Raw genomic sequence first — 23,897 nt, forward strand, 5'->3', positions numbered from 1 at the left:
AGCTGAACAGAAGAATTGGAGACATGTAGGATTTAAGGTCATCGTAAAAAGCAAGGAAAAGATGGTCTCTGTACTCCTGTCTGAATAGATTAGTTTATATCTCATTAAAAGAAGGAATCTTTCCATGTTGGAGACAGTAACTGAGTGGACTCTGTCTCAGCAGCATACCAGGATTGGAAAATACATTTTGAATGTGTGGAGGGTTAGGACATCTTTCATATAGAGACTAAATTCCTCTGTACGGTGCTGCCTCTCACCTTTATCCTCTATTTTAGCACAGTGTTTATGACCTGGAAATTCTATTTCTGCTTCTACAACTTTGTTCTAAAGTCTCTTTTTTTCTAAGTCTGTAAGTCTTACAAGTCATGCAATTAATGTAATCATAGTTTTGCTTTTCCTCATGTTTTTGAACAAACTGAATACACATTAGGTAATGTCAGCCATTTTCAAGTAACAAACTGAACGAGAAGTAACTCTTTTGAGAAGCAACAAGTCAGATAGATTTGAGTCTGGATTTCAAAGGTCTTTACAAGTTGTCAGTACATATTACAAAAACCAGAATTATCAGAAATATTTTTCTCATTTCAAACTAACTTTCCTTTTCTTATACCATTAACTCTTTCACCCAATGGGATCCTTTTTTTTCCAAATGGACTCAAATCATGTTCAATCTTTCAAAATACCTGACATATCATTAATTAAGCAAGGGAAACATTAAATACAGCAGTAAGAAAGGAAGAAATATGCTAAAATCACTGGTTATGGTGGTAGTCTTGGGGATCAACTTGAACAGACAATATTGTCATGGAGATAAATTATTAGCTAAATAGCTCAGTCTATTCCTCTACATTTATAGAAATAAAAATACAAAATAGAGTAGGGTTATATAAAAATGCAGAGCAAAAGGCAAACCACTGTATGTTTGACATAAAAATTATTCTCCTTTATAGTCATCCAAAAAATGGATGGCTATTCTAAAACAGTTGGCATTTGGCCATGTAATGATTACGAGTAACAAGCAAAACATAATGTTTTATTTCCACTAATGGAGTATGATCCAACTAGGTGGGATTTCCCATTTATTTTGGCAGAGGTATCATGAATTTAATCTGTTTATTCCGGTAATTTTAGCTCATTTACAAATCTGCAGCATTGTACCTTGATTAGCTTTGTGAAAAGGTTTCAAAAAGTGAAAGGATCTTCTTTTCCTTCTGTATTTGACAGCATTAACTCTATAAAAATTTTCATTGTACCATTCTCTTTATATGCTCATGAAGCTACTTTCTCCCTGCTTCCCACTGGGAGATATTAAAAATCTAATGAGAGCTTTTTCCAAATCTATCTGAATGTAGAAAAAAACAAAAATAAGAAAGTTTGTCCAACTGAAAAGACCTTGTGATAGGAGAACACTTAGACTGACTAGCTCTGTAAAGAGTTTTAAGTGACCTGACAAAGATTACTAACTGTAGATCTTCATGAGAACATGTTGGAAGCTGGAAGCTGGAAACTAGAAGCTGATTGCTAACATGGAGTTACTTTGCATGATCAGCCTCCTTTCCCCCCTTTTATTTGACTGGATGAGAGTCAAAGAGAATAAGAGATTATAAAGGAAAGTATAGACACATCTAACATTCATTATGGAAGATACAGATATGAACCTTACTTCTTTGTGAGATTGAATAACATGACTATTATTCAAGTAGGAATTACAAAATTCAAATCATGCATAATCAAGTCAGCCAGAAAAAAAGGAATACCCAAAAATACCTTCAAAATTCTGAAAACCAGATTTGTACAATTCCTTCAAAGAAGAAATCATTTTTTAGATAAAAGTAAATCTCTGATCCATGACCACCCCTAGATTAGTAAGCACAGAGTCTTAACTTTGCTCATGGCTCACAGCATAGTAGTCTATCTGTCGTATATAGAGATTAGAAGTTTCTTACTTCCTGCATGTGTTATATAAGACATGGTTGTCTTTCCTGGAATTTGCTGTCTCTGTATATAAGAAAGAGTATTTCCTCTCCCATCCTAATTTTGCAGTTTCCAGATACAAAAAATAAGAAAATAAAACATGATTATGTAGATGTGTGCTGCTTTCCAATGTGCCAAATGCTATACACTTAGAGAGGGAACTTTGTGGTTTTTTTTTTCCTTTTATTATTCATATGTGCATACAAGGCTTGGGTCATTTCTCCCCCCTGCCCCCACCCCCTCCCTTACCACCCATTCCGCCCCCTCCCTCTCTCCCCCACCCCCTCAATACCCAGCAGAAACTACTTTGCCCTTATTTCTAATTTTGTTGTAGAGAGAGTATATGCAATAATAGGAAGGAACAAGGGTTTTTGCTGGTTGAGATAAGGATAGCTATACAGGGCATTGACTCACATTGATTTCCTGTGCGTGTGTGTTACCTTCTAGGTTAATTCTTTTTGATCTCACCTTTTCTCTAGTTCCTGGTCCCCTTTTCCTATTGGCCTCAGTTGCTTTTAAGGTATCTGCTTTAGTTTCTCTGCATTAAGGGCAACAAATGCTAGCTAATTTTTTAGGTGTCTTACCTATCCTCACCCCTCCCTTGTGTGCTCTCGCTTTTATCATGTGCTCAAAGTCCAATCCCATTGTTGTGTTTGCCCTTGATCTAATGTCCACATATGAGGGAGAACATACGATTTTTGGTCTTTTGGGCCAGGCTAACCTCACTCAGAATGATGTTCTCCAATTCCATCCATTTACCAGCGAATGATAACATTTCGTTCTTCTTCATGGCTGAATAAAATTCCATTGTGTATAGAAACCACATTTTCTTGATCCATTCATCAGTGGTGGGGCATCTTGGCTGTTTCCATAACTTGGCTATTGTGAATAGTGCCTCAATAAGCATGGGTGTGCAGGAGCCTCTGGAGTAACCTGTGTCACAGTCTTTTGGGTATATCCCCAAGAGTGGTATTGCTGGATCAAATGGTAGATCAATATCTAGCTTTTTAAGTAGCCAGAGGGAACTTTGTATGTGACATTCAGATGAAGGAAGTGTTGTGCCCCATAACTTTGGTACAAGTCATAATATTTAATAAAATATAGAGTACCAGAAGATAAAAGTGTTCCTGTGTATATTTCTACTACCCAGAAATAACCTACCAAAGCTGAAATCTTAAACGTTAACACAAAGAAAGATGATTTAAGAGACTGGATAAATAACTTGCTCCCAAAAGAAATGTATTTATTTGTCCATACCCTGTCAATTTCCTTGGTTCCAATAGCATCCCTAGAGGAAATAAGTACAGTAAAAGAGGAAATGAAACTCTAGCCCAAAGTGCCAATCATAATTGCACTGTCCATAAAGATGTTTGTGAGTGCAATGTTTTTCTAAAGATTAGAAACTGTTAACCATTAGTAGGCTTCAGTCTCCTTTTGCAACTCAGAATCTGTACAAAGAATGCTCTGTGTCCCAAATGCAGTACATCATTTGTCATCCAAATAAAATCTAAGAGAGGAATCTAAAAGGCAACTAATTTTTAAATATTATTTAGGTCTCATTTATTGGGGGTCTGTAGATCATTAATAACTTCAAAGTGTTGTTTGAGTAGGTACCAGAATTTTGAATTACTGAACACAGTATGATTTCAAAATACTGTATTAAGGTGGCAGGAATATTTACCAATGGTCTATGTGCCCTTGCTTCCCCTAGTTACCCAGCCTTCTTGTAACTTAACTTCACCATTCAACTGTTTCTGAACACTAGCATGTGAGTGGAAGTGACATGGTTCATTTCCAGGTGAAAACATTCAGAGGTCAATTCATGCGCTTCCACTTCTTTCTTACCTCCTGTGGTTACCAAGGACACCACATGTTGCTGTGCCAAAGAGTGGAATTGGGTGTATGAGTGATTATTTGGGATGCTGGACATGTAGAGTTTTTAATGGAGGGTAAGAAAATAATGAACACTTTTGTGTGTTAGGCCATTGAGGTTTGAGGGTTAATGTATTATTATAACATACCATACCCTATCCTGAGCAGCACAGAAAACTAACCTGGGTTTTCTCACTTTTAATAATGCCTAATAAGAAGAATTTTAAATATAAGCACAAGAAATTCCTACCATATGAAACTGCTATAAAAAATGATATTTTTAAACAAAAAATGCTGGAAGGTCATAATCACAGAATAAAATGTCCCTTGCTAAACTCAATAAATGGAGCTTTCTTTGAGACATCATTATATTATTGTTATTTTGCCATTATTCTGACCAAAACCTCCATCATCGACTAGTGTGCCAGCCTTCCAATTGATAGAAACAATGATCAGATATTTCAAAAATGGCAAAAAAAAAAAAGATTGTTGACTCAAAGCAAGTTAAAAGATCATACAATGACAGTCTTATTTTACCTGTCTTTCCGTGAGATCTAGATTCACTGCTATCTCATATCTTCTCAGTCTGGTCAAATAATTATGATGGGCAAATTCAGCTTCAAGTTCTCTGATTTGCTCCTTCGTAAAAGCTGTCCTTTCCTTCCTGGGTTTGCTGTTGACTTCAGATTTGTAATTTCCTTCCTGGGAGTCTGAAAAAATCGACGGTAAAAGAACACTGGTGTTAATGCATTCATTCAAATACATGCAATCCTATCATTCACAGGTACTGTGAAACTACTTTTCTAGGTACTTTGCTACACAGAGGACAAGCGGAGAACAAAGACCATAAAATTGATCTCACCTTTACAGAGTAAGATACACTTCTTATTTTTTCATTAATTCACAGCCTGATTGGGGAAGTGTTTAACTTTTGTCTTACAAAACATAAGCAAAAAAATTTTAGTGCTTATTTTATGGTATAATAATAATAAAATAAATCAAAGCCTCACTAGAAAACACTTATAGATATGAAGTTTGGCCTTAACCATACACTTGAGGTCCAAGTATGATTGAATACACAATCCTAAAGAAGTAGTAATGGATATTTTAATAACCAAATGTTTAGCAACTGGCTATAAAAGTTCAAGCTCAGACTGAGCATATGCAAACATTTGTGTATACTTGTGTTTTTACGTCTATTTAAATACCATTTCTTTGATGAAAATAGTTATATTCTTTGTTGTATATCATACTTAGCTCAATGTGGAATCATTTCTTAAATTTTTTATTAGGATATATTCATTGTGACAATTCCAAATAGGCTTATATTGTATATTGTTTAGATCATCTCTTCTACCCTTCCCTGTCCTACTTAAAGCTCAATGTGGAAACTGTAAATAAAATTGTGTTCATATGACTTAAAATATAAATAGAGTTTTAAAATGTTTTTCATAACTTATATGATAAACATAAGCTGTACAACATCTAAAATCAAGTATACATATCATCAAATCTTATGATGTCATGTAAAATAACAATAACCTGGAACATGTCATTCCATCTTTCTTCTTCATGGATTAATATATAATTACCATATAGTATTTTATGCAGCCTTATAATCTCAAAATGGAGGTTAGAAATATTTATAATACACTGCAGAATGAGTGTCTAGATGGAAAATAATCTATGTACACCAAGTAGAAGTGATTGTGCCGGGCTTTAGTAAATCCTGTCACATTTACTCTCAGTGAAATATCAACACAATCGTGACAAAGGGCATACTAGTACTCTTTTGAAAGTTATTTCCGGTTTCTAATTATTTTTGAGTATCACAATGAGCTGTGATAGCTTTTTCAAGTGGGAGTACAGGTAATCTTCTATAAACCTAATGCAGGAAAAGTGATGGCTAACCAAAGGTACAAAGAGTGGTACTTTAAATGCTTTTTAAATTGACAAATATAATATGGTATGGTTTAAAATGGTCTTTTAAGCTACATTTGTTGTTTCATCTTAACCATGCTAAGTAGTACAAAAATTGACATGTATGTGTTCTTTTCTTTTCTGTCTGCCTAACTGTCTAACTAAAGGGGGTTTCACATAGTGGAAATTCACTAGACAGGGCATTTTAATATAAACACATTTGTTTTGATTCTTACCAGAATCTAAACAGACAGATTTAAAGTTTCTAGGTCTATGAGCAGCAGCAATAATAGGTTTGCATGGACATGTGCATACTGGATTTTCCTTTTCCTCTGATGCATCAGAGTAGGATTTACTATCTGGCACACTGGCTCTGTGTAAAATTCTTCATTCACTGACCACACTTCTGGACTTGTCACTTATCTCCTGGTTGACTGGCTTCCCACTTTGGCAAGTCAAAGTGATACTTTATCTCATGTAGAAAGTGTTTGGTGATATGTCACACACAGGTTGATTACATCTTATAGGCCAGTGGGACTGGGGGAGTTATAAAATAGATGAAGTGTGAGTGCTCGAGTAGGTACGTTTACATAGTGTCAACCTACCTGGCTCTGAGCGGAAACTGAAGTTCATTGCAAGCTTTCTAAAATACAAATTTGCCAACATCTCCATCATTGGCACATTGAACTATTCTGGCATTATTTGAACAAAAATATTTAAATTCTTTTCCCATGGGCTGTTCTGGCAGACTACAAACTCTGTCACAGCACAGAATATTCTGATAAGTCCCTTTCACAGGCATCCGTGTTCTTACATGAATCAAAAGACTTTTTGCCAATTTGGAGTCACTCTTTGCTTGAAATCTGCTGCTGATTAATCTTTATATGTAGACAATGCTCCTTTCCCTTCAGTCAAGCAACTCTGGAAACTGACAGCAAAGCCAGAACATTTTTTCTCATGTGCAATTCAGTTTGAATGATTCATGGTTAGCACATTCCCTTATGTAAGCATGAATGAACAAATTCACATTGAGAAAAGCCTATTAACTTGTATTTATTTTTGTTTCTTTGAACCTGATCTCTTCTAACTTTTTGCAAAATTCAGAAATAATTCATAAATGGCACACATACACACAAGAACATACAAGACATGGGGCAGTACTTGGAAGGACAGTCACAAGTAATGGATCTATACACACATCCACTTTGACTAGCAATATACAACAGGAGGTTTATATACCCAGTGACTGGATTTAAGCAAAAATCTGGCCGTCACTCAACACTTAAATCCCAAAACCATTTACTGAATACTTGAATTCTAAACCAAAATTGCTCACAAGTGAAATCCAGTGAGTAAAATAAAATGAGCCATGTACACTTAAATTTACAATGATCAAAGAAGGAATCATTAAATTGCAATTAATATGAAGAAGAATGGGTGTTTCTTGCCATTATCACATAAGAGCAATATCAATGGAGTTAAGGTAACACCAGTGTCCTTTCATCCACTGGGCACTTCTTTTATTGTAGTATTGTAGTTCTTTTGTGATTTTCACCCACACAATGCTCCCACTCTCATTAGAAACATACTCCCTTGAGTTTCAGTTTTTGACTTTTGTTTCTTATTATCTTGAAATTTTTTTAAAAATGACTTCTTTTTAGCTTTCGAAGTTTGACACTTGTTGACCCTGAGGCCTCTGCTATTATCACCTGATTAGCTTTCTTTGGTGGAAAATGGGTGGGAAGTTTGGACAAGGCTTTTGGCAAATTTCGCATCAGTTTCCATCTGTTTCCCAGCTGTTTCAACTGAAGCAAAGCTCACTCTGTCTTCTCTAACCTTTGCCAAATGGTAGGTGTTTTGAGGGGGAATCTGGAAACTGCTTTTCTGTATTCCCTACAACCACAAACAAAATGTCACCATCTGTAGAGTATATTCCTATGTAAAACATTACAATTGTTATTTTTCGTCTCAGATACTTTAATGCACCTGTGGGTGCACCCTTTTACTCTCTTGCCGCATTGAGGAAATGTTGACTTATGTGCTCAGGTATCCTTGGCAATCCCAGGTCTCTAACCTTTTGCTCCCTGGGACTATGTTAATGGAAGAAGTCTGCAATACTTCCGTAGAGGATAAAAATTGTTCCCCAAGGATCATTTCTGTCTAATGTTTAGAACTGCTACACATGTGACATTTTATTTTCCCTAGTGCAAAACTATGCCAAACGATAATAATGTTTTATTTAAGGCAAGTGATGTGAGGGCTTGGTGTGTTCACTCATGGTACAGAAAGCTTTTTAACAAAGAAGAAATAATATGGTATTATGGAGTATATTTTAGCTACTCTGGGCAAACTGAACTTGTTTAAATGATAGATGTAATTTACCTATGTCTATAAAATATTAAAATGAAATGGGATGTCCATATAGCTTGATCTAAAGTGAAGTCTTGCTCCTACTCTGAGGGAAGAATATTAAAGCTTAAAATATTCAAGTCCTTTGCAATTTCTTGTTAAGTGTTCTATAAACTATTAAAAATGAGAGATTTCTGGTATTTGTTAACAAAACTGCTAAGTCTATAGATGTAAGAAGATAATAATGATCTGTATATAGGCATAGGTATTGTGGATGAAGGCAGAAAATTTATAAGATAATCCTATTGATGCTAGTAATTTTCACATTTAAATGGGAAATTGCTTTCCTTATGGGCATTGATCCAAATTGCTACTCCAGCTAACTAATGAGTGGGCATTTTAGGCTCGCTATTTCTTTAAAAAGTAAATAAACTTCCCTAGGGTTTTTTAAATCCTGTTGCCAATCCACTGCACTGATGTAAAATCCACAGCGACAGTTACTATTACTAATGAATGTGTGTATTATATCCTGAGGTGGATAAGGTATAAAAAATTGCCTGGAAAATAACCATGTTAGACCTAGAGTAGAATAGCAGTACAACATCCACTATTTCTTAAATCTCTGACTTAAAACAAAGTGCAACTATGATACTCATTTCTCTAATAAAGTAAACCAAATCTACATGCTACCAGAAAAGGAATTTCCACAGATTTTTGTCACAAAAATATTTGCCTTTAAAATGGGAAAATCATTCCATACCTGGACAAGTGGTTGTCAGTTTGTCTATTGGGTTCTTTTTCTCTTTCTGCCCTTCTGGCTTACCACTTCCTTGATTATTTTTGGCGTTGTCGAATATGCTCTCAGGTATAAAAGAAGTCAGGTAAGCCTCAGTTTAGTGAAATTGATTGAGTAAGTCTGATTCTATGTGTGTAGGTGACAGTATGCTTTGAACATATACAAAGAATATTCTATTTATTTCTATTAAAGCCATTAAAGTTCTTACTTTGGTGAGCTATATTGAAAGATTAACTGTGTACAGCTAAAAATTTCATGCAACAGTCTTCCATTTTTAGTTTATAAATTTGACTTTTTTCCAGTATGCTTAAACTTGTTTTATGCTAATTCTAAAAATTAGATTAATTGAAGCTTGACATACTTGATCTGTCAATACTCCTTATATAAGAAAATATACTTGCTTACTTATAACACAAACCTCACATACAAAATTATGACTTGTTTGAAGATTTGAGGTGCTTTATACAATTTAAATATTTTATGTTGCATTTGAGAATGAAAATTGATTACCAGAAATACCTAACATTAATTTATAGTACACTATTAAAATTTACCCCCCAAAAAAGAATGAATTCAGTCAAGTTCAAATATATTTCTATATGTAGGAGACAATGGCAGATACAGACAACAAATACAAAAATAACACAGACCTCGGAGTTTATGAAGAAATAAAACATCCATATATCTAGTCACTAGACCTTAGATATAGCTATTTCTCTTCCACTGTACAGAAGCTTTCTGTTCTCTACTAACTCATGACTAGGTTAGCTACAGCCTTAGTTTCTACTCACTACACACTTGTAGCAATCCTCAACTTCACTGAAGTGTAGTCAGATAAAACAGAAGAATTTCAGTTCAAAATAAATTTCAGATAAATGACAAATAATATTTTAGTATTTCATATAATACACTTTTATCAAAATATTTGATTTAGAATTTAAATTTAACTGGATGGACATTTTAAAATTTTAATTGGCTGAATATGACCTCTTTATCCTAGTTGTGATTTTTTTTTAAAAAAGAAGGTCTCCAGATATTACTGATGTACCTTAAGAAAAAAACAAAAAACACCCATAGTTGAGAACCACTGTAAACAGGTAGTATTTGAGACAAAACATCAACAGTTTCAAGTTATACAAGTCTTTAGGAATGATCAACTCGAGTCATAAGTTAGTGTGAATTACTTATGTGTAAATAACAAATACACTGTGGTCAAGTTTAATCTCCTGCAGGTCAATACAATTGATTAAAGATAAATTGTTCAAGAAGGTTGCAGAGCTAATTTACTCAGTTATATAACTGTACCTCTTACATTAGAGAAGCAACAACATAAAAACGATGCATGTGACATCACAATACAAATATTTTTGCCATTTCCCTAGGCCATTCCTTTAGAGGTGAGGTAGTTTCTATAGAATTCAGGAAGAAGTATTATGTTTTAACAATGCATGAAAATGGCATAACTAGCAATAAATCATTTTATCAAATATATATTTTAAATGAAAAATATGGACTGAATTAATAAATATTAATATGCATAGATTTTAGAATTTGGAGAGATTCTTCCAACTCATCTATTTCCACTTGCTCACTTATGAGGCTCAAGGCTTCATAAGCGGTCACACATAATCAATACACACTGTACTTTTAGGCCATATCATTCAGTTATAGAAATTAATATAAATACCTTTTCTGAACTCCCTAAATATCCCTTACCTATTGCCTGACCTTGCTATAGTAACAAAGATTGGAGAAATGCCACCTCTTATGATACTAAATATAGTAAAATACTCAAATATAATCTTGATGCCAAATTCACAGCTGTTGGGTGCATAACCTCTGCTGCTTATCTGTTTCTCAGCCACTGTTACTTTCAGTTTCTTCATCTTTAACATGAGGTTTAAATGAAAAGGATTAAAGTACATAGGTCATTTAGAACAATGTCCACACATTGTGAACACTCGACAATCAGCTGTAAGTTATAGCCATTATTATTAAGAACCGTGGACTAAAACCACAGCTTACCAACTTGATAAATTTGATAGAATCAGGAGTTAGAAAGTATTTTTTAATGTAAAAAGTTTATCCTTAAGATGAAACTCATCTTAAAAATCTAGAAAGCATAGAATTTGTTCAGTGACTAATGATGTTCTACTTTATAATGAAAAATGGATGAGCCCTTAGAAGGATTTATGTGCTATTTTTGGCTAGTTTGCAAATGAAGCTGAAGCATCAATTATGATTTTCCAGTGAAACTGATAAAAGTTACACTTTACAAAGCCAGTAGGATCGATGTATGAATTTTTGTTTCCTCTGAAAGTCTTACTTCGAAAATTTGATGAAACTTATCCAAACCTGGCATGAATGATAAACTGGAGCATATGTGTGTGTGTGTGTGTGTGTGTGTGTGTTCTTTAAAAGTCATGATAAAACAGATACATAGATTTAGAAACATAGGGGTAAACTTCTGCCTACATGTTAGAGCATATAGAATGTTCAGCACTTTTAAATGGATTTTTTAAAAATCAAACTATGAGGTATTTACTAAAAAACACTTATAATAAGCCCACTTTATAAATATTGTGTTGTTATTTTTTTTACTTAGAAATAGTATGTATTTTTAACTTTCTTCATTGGGACAATTTAAGAAATAATCCACTGAAATTTTTTTTTAAATAATCATATTGAAATATTGGCCAATTACTCATAAATTGATTTTGCTTTAATTTTATAGTACCAATGACAAATTATAAAAGTAATAAATATTACATACAAGTTTTTTATTTTTTAATTTTAAAAACCCAAAGAACATAAGATTCTGGCCCATGCAGCCAGCAGCAGCTTTCTTTGCCTGCTGCTGACAGAGTTAAATTCTCCATGATCTGTTTCTCTGTTGCAGGGAAACAGGGGACTCAGCAGTACAGCAACCAACATGCGGCTGGGTCTGCAGAAGGACTCTGCCAATTATGAGAGGTCTAAAAATTCAGAATTTACATTTAAAGAACATTTTCAAATACACTCCACAAACAGAATTTTATCCATATTGACTAAATACACTTGCTTTCTAACAACGAAAAAAAAAAAAAATCAGGGGCTGAGGGTGCCTGGCAAGTGACTCACCCATGTTTTGATCCTCATCACTGCAAATAAAATAGAGTTGCATTCAACTTCAATGAGGCTAGTTATGCCTAAATAGCCAATAATTTAAATTAATAAATACAGAAATATATATTTAAAATATAAAACAAAATCAAATAAAAATAAAATCTGTGCTCAATAATTAAATCAACTTGGTATGTGATTTATAATTTCCCCATAAGACTGATATATGTGTGTGTGTGTGTTTGTGTGTATGTATAAAATAATATGAAGATCATAAAGAAATACTGACCTTTCCAAAAATGCAAAAGTCATGTCACCCTTCTCTTCATTATTACTACTTTTTACCAATTGCATATATATTGAGATGGGAAATACTCCTATGACAATTACTTAAGCAGAATCTTAAATTTAAGATTCAAGGAAAGGGATAAAATGATAAACAAAGATTTTTTTTTACCTGACTAAGGTTAGGAAGCATAGGCTTACCCAATAGAGATATGCGGAGGCCAGTGGAGCAAGAATGGTTGCAATGGTGTGTGAGATCATCAATGAGAGGGAAAGATAAAACTTAGTGTAGCATGTAAATGCAACTCTGGAAGATAAGGTAGTTAAGGCCATATTTGCTGTTGGACAAATGAGGAGATGATGAAAGTGAACTTCAGGATTCCCTGTCTGTGGAGGTATTTTAAGCGGAGAATATGTTGAACTCTGAGACTCAAAAATAAAGTGCCATTTAAAGAAAATATTGATGTTTTAATTCATCTTTGAACCATGTAGACATGGCATCCATATATGGGTAGTTTATTGTGCAATGTGCTGAGAAGTGGATTAATATGGCATAGCACCTAGGCTAAATTGTCTTACAATCTAGTTGAAGATATAAGCATTTTAAGATTAATCCACAATAATTATAACATCATTTATGTGTTAAAAGTTGATATATTTGTATTCCTACTGTTAGAACATATTATGAAAAATACCCATAATATATCACTATGACTCTTCATAAGGAGCAATTATATAAAAACTATATTTGCATATTTAATAGATTCTCACCATCTACTCATGAAGTCACCTAATACCAAATATCATATGCTCTCATATGATATGAGAATGCTTTAAAAATTGCTAATATACTGGTAGCTGCTGCTAACATTTTTCTGAGCGTTTCATGCAATTATACATTCAATATATATAAACTTAAGAATTTAAATGCACTTTCCATGCATTCATGATATTTTATAAACTAACTTGAACGTTATATTCAGTGAATTCTACTAGGATGTAATTTTCTTTGAAGTCCAAAATGTTAAGAAAAAAATCATACATAACTTACATTACATTAAACATGAAAAATCTATACCTATTTCTACTCTCTACCAGGATAGGTTGAGGGAAACTGAAGCACTCTACAAAACTCACAGTGTAATATTTTTATGTGTCATATCACAATCTATAGCTTTCAAAATGTTTCAAAAGTTTATTAGGGTTAGATATTAGATAGCAATCAGTATTCAATTACACTATGGAGGGAAATGGGGCTTGAAGTATAGACACTTTTGCTACACATGAAACCTGCACTGTCACGTACAAAAGAGTATGAAATTTTCTCCTACATGATTTTCTAACACACACACACACACACACACACATACACCTACATGAAGCACTTCATTTGCTTATCTTATAATAATTTTGAAATAGTAGTAAAATATCTTAACAGTAATAAACACTTTTAAAGTGTCACAGTGGTTAAGCAGTGGTGGTGTTGTAACTAAAACTGTATATGAAATATACATTTGCTTGCAACATTTCCATGTTTATAAGGGAAGACTCATACAATAATACATTCACTATATATAAATTTGGGGAAAACAGCAAGAGCTGTGAAAACTGCAGACTTCAGTTGGAATCCCTAGTCAGTGCTTGCTAACTGTGTGGCCTTCTATTCCTGCTAAGTCTTGAAATTCAGTTTCCCCATGGACCGAACCCACACATGATCATTGTAAAAAGGAAAATTAGGGAATTTAAAGTATGTATATTTTAGATATCGTATCCATTCTGTAATATACAACTGATGTTGATAATATTAAACTAAAATTGCCATGAGTAAGATTTAATTAACTGAATTTTTTGTACCTTCAATTTCATTTATTAAACTTTTAATTTCATTTTATACCTAGAATCTAGTGAAACACATTTTTATTTGTTTTTTAAAAATAAAATTGATTTTACAAAGGAGGTTATTTTATTTTCTAGTTCTTTCTACTATTATATATTTTACAAGACCCTCCTGTGCCCATAACAGCACACATAACTTGCCCATAAGTTCTTTGCCAAACAAGAAGGATTAAGTAAATTTGCTTTAAAAAATAAATGGGTTTTTCAAGTCTGTATACTCTTAGGTCAGGTATATTTTCTTTTTATAGCTTTGCTACTAAAATGTAGAGTCAAAATTAAAGCACAATTTTTTTCTGAGTGTAAGTAGTATTTTTTTCAAAGTCAGTCAAACTAAAATGGGAATTTATGTTTGTGTGTGTTTCAACATATAGAGTATGTTGTTTTACTTAGTCACTATTAGTCAAGTTCATGCCATTTAGGTACCAACATATAAAGATGTCTAGAGTTTTTGATTATTAATCACATGCAATATTTGAATTCTTCAAAAACATAACTTAGAACAAATTATACTCAATTATGTGCTGGTAGGAAGGGAAAAGTGCCATGATTTGTATAATTTGCTAGTTTCTAGTCCAAAGCAGTAATCTAAAGTGATATTGACTGACTCTGAAACTTTCTAAGCACTTAGCAATTGGCTCCCAAAAGCCCCTACTAATTGGCCTTACCACACCCAGAACTGCAACAGCTTAGTATTCCACAGGCCAAATCCTGGTATTCAGAGCTATCATAAAGTGATGGATACTCACTGATAACCTGCTTGGAAGGAAAGAATGCCCAATTTGGCGATTGAGGGGATGATTAGCTTACTTAGGAGTGATCACAATGATTAGACAACAGGACATGAAGTTCTTCAATAGAGCTGATGAGATTTTTCTGATTCATTAATAATGCTTCTTACTGTGTTGAGATATGTTCATGCCTTTGTAAGCAATGAAAATGCTAAGAGTTGCTATACGTGAGTGTAACAAAGAAAAGACTTCTTTTTAACCATATGCAACATTTAGTAATGTTAGTAGGGTGTTTAGTGGTGATCACAACATATGAGTTTTTTAAATGAAATAATAAGTATGTCAAAGGTATAAATATGTAGAAAATATATAAATATGCACACATAAATATGTAGAAAAGAATTACATATTGATATTCAAATGCTTGAATCTAAAAGTACAGAGATGGTATCATATCAATCAAAAAATTCTCCAAAATTCTGTACCTACAACAGTATTTTCTTTTAAGATGGATATTGTAATTATTTTTGCTTTAAAATATTTCTACATTAAAGTTAAGGAATTTCCAATTTAACTTCAGAACTAATAGTGTCTGAAGGTACTGGGGACTGTCAACTAGCATTTCCCAGATTATCTCTTAGCTATTGAAGGCAAGGCACTATGAGGAAATGTATAAAAAGTATATTTTTGACAAAGTAACTTACCTGTAAATGAAGCTGCCTTAGGAACTGAAAACAAAAGAAAAGCTGCTACATTACTATGAACCTTGTATTATGACCAGTGTGTATGAGTATTGTTTTATGTGCATTAAGTGTGTGCTTGTGTGGATGTACTTGTAGTAGTACTAAGAGAAAGTATTTTTACTTTATACTTTCTGTTTAATTTCCAGATCAAAGGGAATCTTCCATAAATAGTGCTTAATATGAAGTATTCATAACTGCGATTAATCTCCATGTCAGTAGTCACACAATAAATATTAAAAAATCTGCACTAAACCATGAGTTTATTGAAACGAAAATGACAACATATTTGCCATAAAAACCTCACTTCTTCTTCCTGTTCATTAATATAATATTTTTAACTCCTCTACTGCCCTAGAGATTTCTTAAATGAACAAGTGGAATAATGTATATGAAAGCAATTCATAAACCCTTCTATAAATGAATTCAAAACTTTATCTCTAAAAAGTTTCTATAGAACTTTGAAAATAAGTTTACACAATATAATGACAGGCTTTCTTTTTTCCCCAAACCTCGGACCACGTGACATTGGCTTTCTATAATCTCTTACATACTTACACACTTAGTTTTTTATACTTTGAAACATACAATTTTTGAACTAAGGAAAGACCCTCTATGTAACACAAAAAGGTTTTGAACTTGCATTTAACAAAATATGTCAAAACTTAGTAAAATCCATGGCATCAAACATCTGAACTACTAGAAATATTGTTACTTAATTATTTATCATTTTCCTACCTTTATCATGTGCTTAGTTACAAAGAAGTATATTATTAAAAGAAAGTATCTTGTGGAATGTGAGAATGTTTTCATGGTGAAAACACAAAGTTGTATTTTATCATAAAGTTAAAAAGAGTTCCAGTATTATTCACTTAAAAAACATACTGACATAAACTAATACCCAGATTATGAAGGAATGATGAATAAATTAGTGAATCATTCACCCTTCTTTTTTTTTTTCTTTTTTTATTCATATGTGCATACAAGGCTTGGGTCATTTCTCCCCCCTGCCTCCACCCCCCTCCCTTACCACCCACTCCGCCCCCTCCCTCTCCCACCTACCCCCTCAATACCCAGCAGAAATTATTTTGCCCTTATTTCTAATTTTGTTGTAGAGAGAGTATAAGCAATAATAGGAAGGAACAAGGGTTTTTGCTGGTTGAGATAAGGATCGCTATACAGGGCATTGACTCACATTGATTTCCTGTGCGTCACCCTTCTTCTTTAAGGTAGTAACTAATTTTGGTATTTTCTCTTTACTATCTTGCTATCCTCAACAAACTGTTTTGACAGTGTTAAGGTGCTTATGTTGCAATGTATTTCGCACATTAAATGAATTTTATACACTACTATCTACACATTCAGTATGTTTATATGGACATCCATGCTGAGAAAAAATATAAAAAACATTTATTATGTTTAACCCATAGCTGACACTTAAACTCTGTCTAATGTTCACAAATAGGATCCAATGACTAGAAAACTTCCTTAGCTTAATAATTTCAATAGTTGTAAAGAAATAAAAAGTAATAAACTTAATAAAATTTAATAAATAAAGTAATAATAAATTTGTTAGCTTAAGTAAGGAATATTTCATAGATATCATGCTCTAAAAACATTGAGGTTTCTGTTGAGAAAACAAAATCAGCATAAAATACACTCAAATCTATGGTACCCAAACATGGACACTGCAGGCTGGAAGAATATTGTCATAGTTCATTTTTGTCAACAAGCTAGGTTATTTCATGAATCCATCATCACAGTATCTCAGGGTCGTCCCCATGCCTTCTACATTAAATAGAAAGACATTTCCAGACATAGGGTCAAGAATACATTTTAGCAAATTCTATAGCTAAGCTCAACAAGCATTAATACTCTACTTGTTACATGAGTCTACTTTGATGTTTCAATTTCTTTGTCTTCTCATTTTACACTATTTCCTTTCCTTAGCAATTTTATGCATTAGCATACAAATTCTCAAGGATCCTAATCTAGGTTTGAAAATGTAAAGACAGGAAGTTCAATTTTATGGAATGTGAAATTAAAGCTGCTATGACCAGTGGCTACATACTTGTGGCAACGCTATAACAACTGAAGCTTTGTAATTATTTGTAAGTCGACGACAGCAACAATGAATCATGAAAAGTCTTATTACTATAGTTTTCCCAAAATTCCATTTTAAAAGATAACCATTAAACAACAGGTTTTTTATTTATTTGTTTTAACCTTTTTTAAATTTAATTCTTTTTTTTATTTCATTTATTCATATGTGCATACAATGACTGAGTCATTACTCCCCTCTTCCTCCAACTCCCTCCCTTTCCCCCTATCCCCTTGCTTCCAAGCAGAAACTGTTTTTCCCTTATCTCTAATTTAACAACAGTCTTTTTAAAATGTAATAAACTTTTTAAATGATTCATTTTTCTAGGCGTATCATGTATGCATTAGCTCATCTTCTTATGAAAAATGACTTTAGAACTGTTTTGTATTTTTAAACATCTCAATTTAACAAACCATGTTTTGAAGCATACATCAGAAAAAATCAAATAATGGAGGTATAACAATGTCAGAAAATTTTACTTTACCAAATCATTGAAGTAGGGAAATCTGGACTTCAAAATGCTGAATATTAGCTTGTTGATTCTATTAGGCTAGAGATAATTTTCATGGCAATCAAACTCATCCTTAATGACATATGTTTGTTTTTAAATTAACACATATTGAAAAATCAAGAATAGGCAAGCTTTGTCTAATTTGCATTTTAAAAGTGTTTAAGATTTAAAGTAATAAGTTTAGAGTAGTATTTTTGTCTCTGAGTTATTACAGTATAATAATCTGTTTTACTATGTGATATGATGTCTGTTTAAGAAACAAAAAATAGCTACTTAAAGTAAAATTTTGTTGCTATAATTTAGTTAAATAAAAAGATATTTTAACCATGTCATAATGAGATAACAGATTGGTTTTTTCCTTTAAAATACAACCAATTGCACATAAAATAATTTTATGTCGCATGCATGAGAAAAAAATAACAAGAAAGTGAGAATTACATCATAGAGTATATAAATGAGGGATTGTGTTTGGAAGGTTTAAGATGACTCTCTTTTTGGAAGCTGTATAATCGCTGCAGGATATAGAGGAAAGGATAGCAGGCCAGAGAAAAAGATCTGGCTCCTTTATTGTTGCCATTAAAGTCTTACATAAAACTGTCTCCACATTCCATAAAAATGCCATGGTGCTTCAGGAAAAATACAGACCTGAGACAATAGTTTATTTTGGCTGAAACTAAAGTTCCAGAACTGAAGAGTTACTGCCAGAAATAGGAACCAGCTTTGAGAAAAATTTCACTGAGCGAGGATTCAGCCAAAGTGCTGTAGCACTAAGACCATCGTGTTTTGGGATCCTAATCAAGGGCCCTTTGTTAAGAACCTTGCAACATAATTAATCACCCAGAGGAATCAAAGGAGTTTGAGGTTGGAATCTAGTTACCCAGGGAATTCCCTCTTCCTTTGGCACCCACTTGCCAGCACAGCTATAAAAAAGGAGCAGCAATGTTTCACTCTATAAATGATTAATAATAGCTGATTTACATGAAATTAAGTTGTTCACTAGGTAAGACACAGTTGACTTGGGTTTGGCATAGCCTTCCCACAATTCTGGAAACCAAATCAAGTCACCAACTATATCTGCTTCCTCATTTTTGTTTCTGTTAGTTTTCTGTTCAAAATGGATAATTCTCCATTTGCTGTAATTAAGCTAATCTTTTCCATAATTTCCATACCTTAAAGAGGTCACTATTTTCAAGGTGTTAATTACCTTATGAAATCTACTCAACAGATATTTATTGAATACGTAAAATGGAAGGTATTATGTTAATCACCATGTAACTTCATAAAGAAGTTTATAAATGTAGTGTGTGCGAAAAAGGCATCAAGTACATGAATAAATGTATGTCCAAAACCAGCTAAAATCATCAAAGAACATACTTAGTGCCAGAGAGAGAAATATATAGACAGAATCAAAGGAGGAAAGTCACATAAAGTTGAGGAACCATGAAAAGTTTCATGAATAGATTATATTTATGGTTTTTGGGGTACAGGAGAAGGCAGAGCTTCCTCAGTGGCAGATGAGCATTTCAGGCCATTCCAAGTGATAGGTTAGAGACTGATAAGTGAGTGTAGGAGACAATGAGAGTATGGAGTATAGATGGGGAAAATGGTAGAGGTCATTCCATAAGGATAAGTTAAGGTCATGTGGTGACTTGAATGAATAACAGGCTGAGGGAGGTAGAGGTAGCTGAGATGTTGTTAGGTCAAGTAGCAAGGAAGGTGTGTGGCAAAAGTTCAGGTTGTATAAATGCAAAAATGATAACCTGTTGAAAATGTTCCAGGAATCAGGGGATGGGGGGATGAGGAAGAGAGTGCAGGGGGTGAATTCAAGTATGATATATTTGATACATTATGAGAACCTGTGCAAATGCTACAATGTACCGCCACCCAGCACAACAATAAAAAAATGAATTAGAACTTTGCTGCAGACAATCTGTCAGGAGCTCAGGGCTCTAGTGACTAATCCTCTTGGACAAAGAAGGCAGAAACTGGTCTCACTAAACTAACATTACAGAGATTAAACGTAGAGCTGGATTTACCTATCTTAACTATTGCAAAGCATTTCATTCTGAATTCTCAAAGCTGGTGATTAGCTAGGTCCAAGTCTTTGGAAGAGAGGTTTTTGAGGATCAGCAATTAAGTAAGACTGGATGTCACCAGAGCTCTCATTAACCCTGCTTTTCTAAATGTCAACTGTGAGTTCCTACTTGGAGGCTTTACCATGCCCTACAAATAAACAATGTTTGGATTCAATTCTTCTTCATATAATTATTCTAGCTTCAAGCCAGGCATGATAATTCACACCTGTAATCCCAGCTACTCAGAATATGGAGGCAGGAAGATAAGGAGTTGGGAGCCAGCCTGGGCAAAGTTAGCAAGACATTTTCCCATTTATCTCCCTTGTGTTAATCGGGACTCCCAGAGTGAGCCAGGACTTGAAGATGGAGAGGAATTTACCTAAGGGAAAACAGGGAAGGAATCACATTTAACTCAGAGTTGAATGGAGGACTGAGAAATAGGGTATGTATGTGCTGGGGACACATATTTCCTCAAAGCGTGACAAATAAGTGAAACAAAGAGAGGAGATGAAATCAGAGCCAGCCTGTGAGAGTAGCTGATTTCCATGATTTGAAGCCATTGTGATTTTTTAAAACAGAGAAGCCGCAAAGTTGGTTTGTTCATAGTTTGAATCTTGAATATCCCATAAAGGCTCATGTGTTGAAGGATTGGTCTCTAGCCTGTGGTACCACTGGAAGGTGGTTAAACATTGAGGAAATAGGGCCTGTGTGAAGGAAGTTAGGTCACTGGGAACATGCCTTTGGAGGGAATATTAGGACTCTGGACCTTCCTATTCTTCTCCCTTTCCTTCCCAACTACTGTGAGGGAAACAAGATTGCTCTGCCACACACTCCCACCATGATTACCTGACTGACAAAGGTCCAAAGGCAACCTGACTAAGTGACCACGGACTCAATTCTTTGAAATTATGAATCAAAACAAATATTTTCCTCTTATAAATTGTCTATTTCAGGTATTTTGTCATAGTAATGGAAAGCTAACAGATTTAATTTTCGATTTTGATATCTGTAAATCAAATATTATAATTTCCCTTATGTACTGATATACTGGGAATTTTTCCTGTACTGAGCATTTATAGATAGAGATAGGCCATTTATATGTTGTCACCAGCAGTGGTATATGATAGGCAATGACCAACAAGAACAAAAATCAGTCAATTGTGGCATAATATTGGTGATCAAAAGATAATTTTATTGCTCAAAAGAAACTGCTTTAGATGAGCTAGCTATAACCTCATTATAGGATTTTTAGGATGTCTCTTTAGAATTTTGCCACAAGTATAAAACTCCTACCCAATTGCTCACACATCCTGAAAACTCAGGAGTTTCTTTTTGAAAACCAATATGAGATTTGAAGGCTGAGATATGGAGGATCATGATTTAAGGACAGCCTAGGCAAATAGTTGGTGAACTGGAGGTGTAACTTAAGAGGGAGAGCATATGCTTTGCAAGCACAAAGCCTGGAGTTCAAACCCCAGTCCCACCAAAGAAAAAAGCAATATGGGGAATGAAAGCATGACGTATATATTGCAATATCTTTTGTAAATAGCATTAATGGAAATAGGTGTATTCTCAATCAGAAAAGTATTTCACATTATTAAAGAAGTACTAAAACCACATTGGAAAGGTAAATATCTACTAAAAGTATACTAAAATTATACTGAAAGTATAAACACTGTCATCATTCATGTAAACAGTTCAATAAACCTACATTATATTGCACATAAAATTCTGAACTACTAAGCCATCATTTTTTATGAAATTAACCTTTCTATTTTAAGATAATTGTTGATTCATGTACAATTTCTATTTCTCCAAAATTTCAATTCCTATAATTTTTGTCCTTTCACAAATGTTATTTAACTGAAATAAAACAGTATTCAGTCTTTGGAGACTGGCTCTCTCACTGGAATTCTCTGGAGACTCATCCAAGTTTCAGAGTATGTATCAATAGCACCTTCCTCTTTAATTGCTGAGCAGTATCCAATGGTATGGATGTACTACAGTGTGTTTAACCAATCACTTGTTGAAAGACATTTGTACTGTTTCCAGTTTAGGGCTATTGTGGTTAAAATTGTTATGGATATTAATGAATAGATATTATTATAAACAAAATTTAATCTATGCGAAAAAAGTGCCCCAAAGTACAATTTGGCAGATCATATTGAAGTTGTATGCCCAGTTTTTTGTTTTTGTTTTGTTTTGTTTTGTTTTATAAGAAACTGCCACACTGTTTTTCAGAGAGGGTGGGCCATTTCGAATTCTGATCAGCATTTTGAGTGACCCAGTTTCTTCTTATACTAACCATTCATTTGCTATTATCAATAATTTTTAATTTTAGGTATTATCATAGGTATGTAATGATATTTTGGTGTGGTTTAAATTTGTACTTCACCAATAGTGAATGATATTGAACCCTTATTATTTTTATTTGCCATTTTCTCTTTGGTGAAATGTCTATGTCCTTTGCATATTTTAAAATTCTGTTGTTAATTGTTGAGATTTCAGCTCTTTGTGTCTAGCAGCTATTAGTCCTTCGTCAGATACATCATTTGATAATAATGCTTTCTCATTCTACATTTTATTTTTTTATCTTCTAAGCAGGGTCTTTCACAAAGTTAAAGTGTCTAATTTGAAAAAGTCTGATTTTTTTCACTATGTTATTTTATGGATCATGCTTTTGGCACCTAGTCTAAATACTTTTTACCCAGCTTTAATGAGACAAAAGATTTTATTACATGTTTTACTCCAAATTTCATAGATTTGTTTGATATTTAAGTGCAAGATTTATTTTGAGTTAATTATTACATAAGGCATAAGATTTACATAGAAGTTCTTTCTATGTGTGGCTGTACAGTTGCCTAGCATCACTTGTTAAAAGAGCTATGCTTCCTACACTGTCTTGAACCTTTGTTAAAAATCAATTGGGAATATCTGTTTTGTCTATTTTTGGGTTTTCCTATTCTTTTCCATTGATCAATGCTTCTCTTTCTCCACCAATACCATACCATTTTATCAAGTGTATGCAAAAAATACAAAAATATATTGCTATCTATCACTTTATTCTTCTTACTCAAAAATCCTTATCTATATTCTAATATCTTTGCCTTTCCATATATATTTTTTAAAAACCTTTTCGTGTCCTCAAAAAGCCTTGCTGAAATTTTTTATAGAAATTTCATGAAGCCATGATATGGAGAGAATGGACATCTTTATTTAGTCTGTTAAGTTTTTCACTCTATAAGCACAGTCTGTCTTCCCAAGTATTTATATTGTCCTTGATTTCCTTCACCAGCATTTTGTACTTTTCACCATGTAAGTCTTGTGCATATTTTGTTAGATTTATACCTAAGAAGTTTTAAGGTTATTAGAAATTTTATTCTTTTTATTATCATGTATTAAATTTACAAAGAGGTTTTATTGTGATATGTCCATACATGCATATAATGTACTTTGATCAAATCATCCCCTGTATTCCTCATTTTTGTTCCCCTCCACCTTTCTAAAGTAATGCTTAATGAGTTTCATTATTCCATTTTCATACATGC

The 23,897-nt window shown here is 33.3% G+C and overlaps 1 protein-coding gene across 1 annotated transcript in view; it reads right to left on the reverse strand.

The window, feature by feature from the left end:
- Nucleotides 1-23,897, reverse strand: part of Meox2 (mesenchyme homeobox 2) — a 62,479-nt gene that overhangs the window by 8,277 nt on the left and 30,305 nt on the right. The window contains exon 2 of the mRNA XM_020152710.2: nt 4,384-4,556. Within this exon, the coding sequence (XP_020008299.1) occupies nt 4,384-4,556 (173 nt within the window). The remainder of the gene's footprint in view (nt 1-4,383; nt 4,557-23,897) is intronic.

The sequence above is a fragment of the Castor canadensis genome, chromosome 2 (assembly GCF_047511655.1).
Source record: "Castor canadensis chromosome 2, mCasCan1.hap1v2, whole genome shotgun sequence".
Lineage (NCBI taxonomy): Eukaryota > Metazoa > Chordata > Mammalia > Rodentia > Castoridae > Castor > Castor canadensis.